The sequence below is a fragment of the Marmota marmota genome, unplaced genomic scaffold (genome assembly GCF_001458135.2).
Source record: "Marmota marmota marmota unplaced genomic scaffold, marMar, whole genome shotgun sequence".
Taxonomy (NCBI): Eukaryota; Metazoa; Chordata; class Mammalia; order Rodentia; family Sciuridae; genus Marmota; species Marmota marmota.
The window spans coordinates 25,579,097-25,588,817 of NW_026000249.1; the positions used below are offsets into that span (position 1 = coordinate 25,579,097).

Consider the following 9,721-nt stretch of genomic DNA (forward strand, 5'->3'; position numbering starts at 1 on the left):
GAATAGGAAGGGGATAGGAAAGGCAGCAGAATAGAGAATACAACAGACACTAGTAAGGCAGTATGTATAAACGTGGAAGTATAACCAATGTGATCCTGCAATCTGTACACGTGGTAAAAATAAGAATTCATACCCCATTTGAATCAAATGTATGATATCTGATATGTCAAGATCATTGTAATGTTTTGAGCAACCAATAAAAAAAAAGGCGGGGGTGGGTTGCTGGGGATGTGGCTCATTGTAGAACACCTCTGGACTCAATCCCCAGTACCTCCCTGCAAAAGTTATAAATATCAAGCATCATTATTGTTACTTTTTTCAAAGAGGCTGTAAATGCCTTCTTTTTTCAAAGAGCCTGTCAAGCCAGGTGCAGTGGTATATGCCTGTAATTCCAGTGACTCAGGAAGCTGAGGCAGGAGGATGACAAGTTTGAGGCCAGCCTCAGCAACTTAGTGAGACTGTCTCTCAAAAGTTTTTAAAAAGAAGGGCTGGAGATGTGGCTCAGTGGTAGAGTGTCCCTGGGTTCCATCACCGGTACAGGCCCAAAAAATTAAAAAAAAAAAAAAAAGAAAGAAAAAGAAAAGAAATCACACTGTGTTGTGGCTACCAAGAAATGGTTAGTCAAGTGACTTGAAAATTTCAAGCAAATAACTGGTTAGTAAAATGTGAGTTCATGCTGTAAAACACATCCTATGAATTGCACTATTTGTCTTTCAATTATAGAAATTGGTTTCTTTTTCATTTTGTTATTGGATCTTTATAGCCATGTAGTCTGTACTTTTTGTGGTTTAAAGATTTAAATTTGTTATGGAAACAGGCTTTTCAGTTGACCAATGATTAGCTAATTTCTGATAGTACAAAAGGAAATATATTGCCCCAAGCCTGCTGTTTTCATTTCCTCATGGGGAGAAGCGGCACAGTATAGAAAAAAGGCAGACACAACATACTGAACCTCTGTCACCATGGGGAACTGGGCTGTCAACGAGGGGCTCTCCATCTTTGTCATTGTAAGTACCAACAAGAGATTAATTATGAATACTCTGACATGTTTGTGTTCTCTTGGAAGCTAAAATAGAACCACGTTGTTTTGTTTCTTTGATAAATTGATTGAGTGTGGGAACAAATGTCTATCTTTAGAAGTACTGAGTTCATTTTCCAAATTCTTTAGTAGAAAGAATGTATCTTGGGTGCTCATTTCTCCTGGGTTATTTCTGAGTTCTTAGGAGTACTGTTTGCCAGCATTTCAGAGAGTGTAAAAGAGAGTTCCTGCTAATGATCCTTCATTCTTAGTGTTTATTCATTACTCAGAGACAAATGTTCCTACTTTCTGTGTTTAAACTACTTAAAAATGGCCAATGGAAAATTTGTACCATTTTTACAATAAAAGACTGGCACATGTATGAGAAATTGGCCTTACTTCAGTAATGGTACTAAAACCAAAGTTCTCAAATTTCTTTTTAAAAACAAATACCTTCTTTTTCTCCTATGGTCTAAACTTGAGTTATTTATAAAGTTAACTAAGATTCAAGAGAAAATAATTGAAATAAATTGTCTATACTCACACATATATAGTGTGTATATATAATAAACTCTCTCTCTCTCTCTCTCTCTCTCTCTCTCTCTCTCTATATATATATATATATATATATATATATAAACTCTTTGGAGACACAATTTTTGTAAGTAGAGATATGACTAATTTCCAAGTAGATGTTGATTTCTTTCTTTTCTTTTTCTTTTTTACAAAGACTACAACTATATCTTAGATGGTGGTCTCAGCAAAGCAGTAATGGACAAATTGGGTAGAAAGAAATGTGATTTCTAAATTTCCTTTTTGAATAGCTGATAGAAGCATGATGTTAAAAAAGGAACACTTATGAATGGAACTTTTGTTAAGAATTTATCACAAAATCTATGGACTCTGAATTTTAGAGATACAAAAAAAATTACAGGCACAGATAAAATATAGCAACAAATATTTTTTATTAAGACTATGTTTTGTAGCACATGTGTGTGTTTGTTTAACTTGTGGATAAAGACTTGTAGACAGGTGCAACAAATAAATCCTTGGCCCGGTTTAGGGGTGCACACCTGTAATCCCAGCAGCTTGAGAAGCTGAGACAGGAGGACTCCCAAGTTCAAAGCCAGCCTCAGCAACTTATCGAGGCCCTAAGCAACTTATCGAGGCCCTAAGCAACTTAGCAAGACGCTGTCTCAAAATAAAAAAATAAAGAGGACTGGAGATGTGGTTCAGTGGTGAAGCACCCCTGGGTTCCAATCCCTGGTAACAAAAAAAAAAAAAACCAAAAAACTCATCTTTTACAACCCAGAACTCATTGTTCAGGGTCAGTTTTGGTACATAGAAGAAGAAATATTGTAAAACCCAAGACAGCTTAAAGTGACGAGGGTATTGCTAATCATTAAGGTTGGTTCCAAGACTAAGAGTTGATAATAAAAAAGCATAGGTCACGAGAGAAATCTCAGGTATATCATTACTCCAATTTTCATGTTGTGACATATAAAGATAGCTTTAGAAATTATATTTTATGTCAAACCAACATTTTAATACAATATCGAACTCTGCAGATTTGAAACTGTAAACCCGACTTCTTATCACCATTTTAAGAGCAGGGTACTCTTAGAGGAAACAAGTTGAAATTGTACTTTTAGCTCTCTCTATAATTTTCCCCAGGAAGTGACCGCCTTTGAAATTATGTGCTCATGTACTTGAAAGTGAAGGCACTGTTTAGAAAGCCAGAGTTGGGAAGAATGACAAAGTCAGGAAATGGAAAAGTTGCTTTTGCACCTTCTTCTTTGTAAAGTAAGATTGTTCTCAAGCATCTATGGACACTTAGTAGTCAATATTAAGAATAGTTTTTTTTTTTTTCCTGTGATACTGGGGATTGCACCCAGGGATGTTCTACCACTGAGCCATGTCCCCAGTCCTTTTTTAAAATTTTAAATTTAATTTAATTAATTTATTTTTTGGTGATTAAACCCAGGGGTACTCTACCACTGAGCCACTTCTCCAGCCCTTTTTATTTTTATTTTTTTTAAACTTTGAGACACAGTCTTACTAATGCCCAAGCTGGCCTTAAACTTAAGATCCTCCTGTCTCAGCCTCCTGAGTCACTGTGATTACAAGTGTACACCACCTGGCTAATAACTAGTAATTTAATAGTTAAGAAAAGATCATGATGGAGCTGAAGGTAGATAACTAGGTAGTGTCACCAACTAATAAACTCAATTTGGGGGATGAAAAAAGAGGTCACAAACTAGAAAGCTTCCTTTGCTTTTAAATCTCATGTCTCTTACCCCTTGCTCGTGGTCTCTATCTCCTCCTTCAAAAGTTAAGTAAAACTTACCAAGTAGAATAGAAGTCTTGGCATTTTAGCTGATGAGACTCCCGCTAGTTGGGGTATAATGCATTGTGGTGCAGAGAGGTGACTGGCACCTGTGAGAGCAGAACACAATGTCCTACTGATAGGGGGATGGCAACAGTAACGTATTTCCTTCCATTGTTATTTGCCAGTCAACCCCTGCTATCTACCTAAGTTTAAGAAGAAAAGAGGTGGGCCTGGTTTAGTGGTGCACACCTGTAATCCCAGTGGCTCAAAAGGCTGAGGCAGGAGGATCTCGAGTTCAAAGCCAGCCTCAGCAAAAGTGAGGCGCTAAGCAACTCAGTGAGATCCTGTCTCTAAATAAAATACAAAATAGGGCTGGGGATGGGGCTCAATGGTAGAGTGCCCCTGAGTTCAATCCCCAGTAACCGCCCCCCATAAAAAAGAAGAAGAAGAAAAGAAGTGGAAAAAGGAAGGGAGGACAGATGGATAATTTGGCATAATGTCCAAGTAGTAAAACAATCATGGGGAGCAATGTAGGGTGCAAAGGTTAATTACAGAAAATGGTAACGACACTCTTGTGGGCTTTAAGCTGGTTTCCCCTAGCTTTGTAACCATCTTTGTCAAATGCTGGACTTGGGGAAGTCCTGACCTTCGTCTGACTCTGATCTTTTGTGGAATCTACCTATTGAGACAGGAGAAATTCACGTGACTTTTTCTGTTTGTGTAGCTGGTGTGGCTGGGAATGAACGTCTTCCTCTTTGTCTGGTACTACAGGGTTTATGACAATGGAGAAAAGTACTATTACACTCGAAAACTTCTTGGGGTGAGTATAATATCTGTCTTGTGCAATATTGATCAGTTCACATTTCTAGTCAGACATTCTTATTTTTATTTCCTTTAATGTTTAAAAAATATATATTCTGACCAATCCAAACATCACCATCAGCCTCACTCCCTCCATTGGAACTTCTTGGGCAAGAGTCTCTTAATGCTTCTGTCAGTGTGACAAATGAGGATGTGGTAGAGGGTCCCAGCAGCAGCCTTTCCCTCCCAAGAACCATGGTACCATGGGAGGCCAGGTTGAAGCCATCCATCTAGGGATGATGCATGTAAGACAAGTGAGATTTTCCAAGTCATCTGGTTCCTACCACTTTTATGTATAGAGAATCCTGCTCCTGGTGACATGTGATGAAGTGGCCTTCAGAAAAATCAACCTCTGTCTACACCAGGAAACTTTGAGGAACTTGCTTTAGTGTCCCATCTCTTCAGTAGGCCAGCGAGCGAGGCCCTTGAGTTTCCTTGGGTCCTTTAGAAAGCTCAGTTTCCTTGAACTGTCCGGCCTCTTTATCAAGAATGAAAGTAATTATTATTGTGCCTGCTCCCAGAACACATCATTTGTTATTTAATACTGAAACTATCAATGAATTAATTAGTATTCAGTATATTATAAATCACATGTATAAATACTTATAAAACACAATTTGCTACATTATTATAATTGCTTTAAACTTATTCACATTGATGCTTTCTTCCTCCAAAATATGAAACAACTAATTTTTTTTTTTTTTTTTTTGTGGGGGAAAGTATTGAGGATTGAACCTAGGGGCACTCTACCACTGAACAACTCTCCAGTCAGTTACTTATTTATTTATTGGTACTCAGTTTTGAACCCAGTGATGCTTAAACACTGAGCCACTTTTTTGTTTTTTTATTTTGAGATAGGGTCTGACTGAGTTGCTTAGGGCCTAAGTTGCTGAGGCTGGCTTTGAACTTGTGATCCTCCTACCTCAGCCTCCCAGATCTGCTGGGATTAAAGGTGTGTGCCACCGTGCCTGGCTATTTGTTTATTTTTGAGACAGAGTCTTGCTAAATTGCCCAGGCTGGCCTAGAACTTGTGATCCTTCTGCTCAACCTCCCAAGTAGTTGGAATTACTAACCTGTGCCACTGTGCCTGGTTGTAACTTCTTTAAACATTATAAAGCTAATGATTATGCTGAAACATCATACCATAGCAACTTCAGTTATTGTTGAAATCTAAGTGCTATGAAAGTCCTGTTTAAAAATTTTAAAAGGTTCAGTTTTATACCTGGTGTGGTGATGCACACCTGTAATCCCAGCAACTTGGGAGGCTGAAACAGGAGGATGGCAAGTTCAAGGCCAGCCTCAACAATTTAGCGAGGCCCTAAGCAAGTTAGCAAGAGGTTGTCTCAAAATAAAAATAAAAAGGGCTGGGGATGTGGCTTAATGACCAAGAGCCTCTGGGTTCAATCCCTGGTACCAAAAAAAAAAAAAAAGCATTGTAAAATGTAAAAGGTGCAATCTGGGAGGTGAATAAACAAGTATTCAGAGTAAATTTTGACCACTTCTCTTTATTCTTTTTCATAATAAAACGTTGGGTTGGGTAAAGGGCCAGTTTAAGATTAAAACAAAGGGTCCTTGCAGGCCCTAAAAGAAAATCTTTTGGTCTGAAGGACCTTCCTTTCCAGATCTCTTGGAGCTCGGTGTGGCCTCATGCAGGGAATCCTGGGGAAGTGGGGGTGGGGCGTCCTGTGCTCCTAGGAGTCACTCTGCTCTCTTCTGCCTCTTCCAGTCGGCTTTGGCCTTGGCCAGGGCCCCTGCAGCCTGCCTGAATTTCAACTGCATGCTGATCCTGCTGCCTGTCTGCAGAAATCTGCTCTCCTTCCTCAGGGGTTCCAGTGCGGTAAGAGCAAACACTCTACTGAGCTCCTGGAATTTTCAAAGCCATCATGCAAAACGCCCTTTCTTAGGAACAGCAAACCACTGGTCTGTGAGGCTTCCAGGTTCTATAGAATATTCATGAGCCAATCCATGTCCATTTTTTGTTTTTTGATTTGTTTTGTTTTCCTATGCTATTTGTGGATGGAACTCCCTAAGGAAACCATTTCACCCTGAAAAGAGATTTTAAAAAAGCAACCAACTAAACTGTATCTCAACAACAGCAATGAAGTAAGCACATGTGTGTATGTGCACACATACACACACACATACACACATAATATATATAAATACATATAATATGTACGTGTATATAAATAGGGCTTTATGATGCTGTGATATTTGGGGAATAATCTTTCAGTGACATTCCAAAAAATTTAAGTCAGAGAAAATATATTTTTGTATAACATCCTAAGCAGATGGAGTCCATGGGTAAAGATTCACATTACAATGAAATGTGACTAAGAATCATTGAATCCATGGAATGCTAGAATTAGGGAGTACAGAGCTTTCTAAATGTCCAGGACTCCTTTCACTTTCATGCCAACACTTTAGTGGCCTCTAAATGTACTCCATTAAAAGGCAAAAAAAAAAAATAAAACATAAAATAAAAAAATTCAGTGGGAAGAATATTTGTAACTGACAAAAATTTCTTACTGGGTAAGAATCAATGAATTTATCATCTGTACATATACTCAAAAAGTATGTTACAAAGCACAATTTGATTGGTTATAAATAACGAATTATGAGGAGTCCAGTGCAGTGGTGCATGCCTGTAATCTTGGAGACTCAGGAGGCTGAGGCAGGAGGATCACAAATTCAAGGTCAGCCCCAGCAGTGTAGGCCCTCAGCAATTTAGGGAGACCCTGTTTCAAAATAAAAAGTTAAAAGGGCTGGGATGTGTGTCAGTGGTAGAGCACCCTGTGTTCAATCCCAAGTACCAAACCAAATCAAACAAAAGAATCTACAGGGACCAGGCACCATGGTGCATGCCTATAATCCCAGCAATTCTGGAGACTGAGTCAGGAGGATCACGAGTTCAGTGAGTCTCAGCTACTTAGTGAAGCCTGTCTCAAAATAAAAAAGAAAGGGCTGGGGATGTGGCTCAGTGGTTAAGCAGCCCTGCGTTCAATCCTTGGTACCTTCAACCCCCAAAAAAAGACCTATAGGGGATCAACGGACAGAGGAAAGTAAGGTGGCCAAGAAATGAAAAAAGGTCACATTAGAAATGGGCATATGAGGGTTAATAAACACTTCAGAGGTGTAAATGAAAGACAAAGACATTCTACATGGAGAAAATGGTAAGAGCAAAAGAGCAGAAAATGGTGAGGAAATCTTATTCTTGTAAATCCTGTCCAGCAAGACGTATGGTTTTGCTTTGGATTCTTTTGCTATTCCTGACCATAACAAGGAAGGTAGTTGGGAAAATTAGGAATCGGAGCCTAGGTAGGACTAGTAGTGACTAGCAGCCTTGGTTTTTCCTTTTTACAAAATGTATGTGTTTACATCAACAAGCCTTCAAAAAAATACTTATTAAATTGAAATTTAAAAAATAAAAAAAAATACTTATTGAGATCATTAATGGAGGAGAGCAGCAAGCAAAGTAGTTTTATGGGAATGGAGGACCACACAGGGCAGGTGTGTGAAGTAGGGCTGGGGAGGAAAACTGGGATTTTGCTGAACCAGAATTTTAAATGTCCAGCTGAGGATTGATTACTTCATTTAGCAATCACAGAATATTTGGAGGGAGAAAGGCAAACTAAATTGTCAACAACAAGTTTAATTTGCCTTAAATTTTGCCTGGTTTTCCCTAGTTATATTAAATTCACATTGATCCAAAGAAAAAAATTCTTTAAGAACCTATAACACCTAATTTATTAAGACAGATTAAGTAGTTAAAAATTATTTTACCTCTTTACAAAATGCCATATCATCTGAGGTACTGAGTATAGAAAGAGGAATAAAGTTCAATAGGAAATTTTATTAAAATGCCATACCATCTTAAACCTACTGCCCAAATTGAACTCTTCCAAGTCTAAATTAAAATAAGAGTTGGGCTGGGCCCAGTGACACAAGCCTGTAGTCCCAGAAGCTTGGGAGTCTGAGGCAGGAGGATCATGAGTTCAAAGCCAGCCTCAGCAACTTAGCAAGGCCATAAGCAACCTAGTGAGACCCTGTCTCGAAATAGAAAATAAAAAGGGCTGAGGATGAGGCTCAGTGGTTAGGTACCCCTGGGTTCAATCTATGGCACCAAAAAAAAAATAAAATAAAATAAGAGTTGGGGAATGGAAATGAAGCTCAGTGGTACAGCACATGCTTAGCATGTGAGAGGCCCTGGGTTCCATCCCCAGCATTGCAAATAAATAAATAGATCAATAAGTGGCAAAAAATAACTCTAATATTTTCATCTTTGCTTCAGTGGAACAAGAACAATAAAGACAAAAAGAAAGAATGTTGGCAGACATTTATTTATTTATTTATTTATTTATTTATTTATTTATGGTGCTGGGGATTGAACCCAGGCAGCGTCTTGTGCATGTGAGGTAATCACTCTACCAACTGAGCTATGTCCCCAGACCTTTGGCAAACATTTCAAGATGCTCCAGAAAGAATCATGACTTTTTCCTCTGGAGAATACTGTGAAGAAGTTCCTTTATTTAAGTCACAAACTCTATGTGGCACCATGTTGTCTTGCAAACTGACTTCCAAACAAAATCCCCAATTAACAATACCATTAGTCATTGATTACAAGGATTTTCAAACCAGCTCTTGAAACCATAGACTTGAAATTCCACTGGCTTGAAAGTCGACTGGTGAGCCACCTACCAACACCTACAGTGTTCCATATAGAGTAGGTACCCTATGAACATTCGCCGAATGAAGTCCATGGCCTGTAGATTTTTGTTTCTACAGAGACAAAATTCTTTTTCATTTTCCCTACCCCCATTTGAATACTTTCTATTTAGAGGAAGTAAAATCTGAAAAACAGGAAGTGTTTTCACCAGGATGACCAAGTTAAGAAATCTTGATTACCCCACAACCCCAAATTGCACTGCCGTTGAGCATGTCGCATGTCCCATGACAGCACATGTTGTAATGGCAACTTTTAGGCTTCTTGTAGCTTGGGAGTGAAGATATTAGTGAAGATTTCCAAAGACAGGGGTGAAATGAGCTGCTCTTCAAATTGCAGGGAGGGTCATCTCTGTAACCAGATAGATACTTTATCTAAGTATATAAAAGAATATATATTTTTTAAGTAGCAACAAGCAGCATTTGGTTGAGCATGTCCTTCCTTCCACAATTTCCTATCTGCAATGCAAACTTTGCACCTGAAACTTTACAGATTGGGATTAAAATGAGTGAGTACTACCAGATGCATTGGCACATACCTATAATCCCAGGACTCAGGAGGCTTAGGCAGGAGGATTGCAAGTTCAAGGCCAGCCTCAGCAACTTAGCAAGACCCTAAGCAATTTAATGAGACCTTGTCTCAAAATTTAAATATAAAGGTCTGAGGATGTGGCTCAGTGGTAAAGCGTCCTTGGGTTCAATAGCTATTGTGATTTCTAACATTAGTTACAACATACTTATTTCAATTTCTTCTTCTTCTCTCTCTCTCTTTTTTTTTTTTTTTTTTTTTT

The 9,721-nt window shown here is 38.5% G+C and overlaps 1 protein-coding gene across 1 annotated transcript in view; it reads left to right on the top strand.

The window, feature by feature from the left end:
* Positions 1-815: 815 nt before the first annotated feature.
* The window catches only part of LOC107144192 (cytochrome b-245 heavy chain), a 34,150-nt gene continuing 25,244 nt past the window's right edge, over positions 816-9,721 (top strand). Inside the window, 3 exon segments of the mRNA XM_048796388.1 lie at positions 816-1,007; positions 4,072-4,167; positions 5,935-6,145. Coding sequence (XP_048652345.1) covers positions 963-1,007; positions 4,072-4,167; positions 5,935-6,145 — 352 coding nt within the window. The 5' untranslated portion in view covers positions 816-962.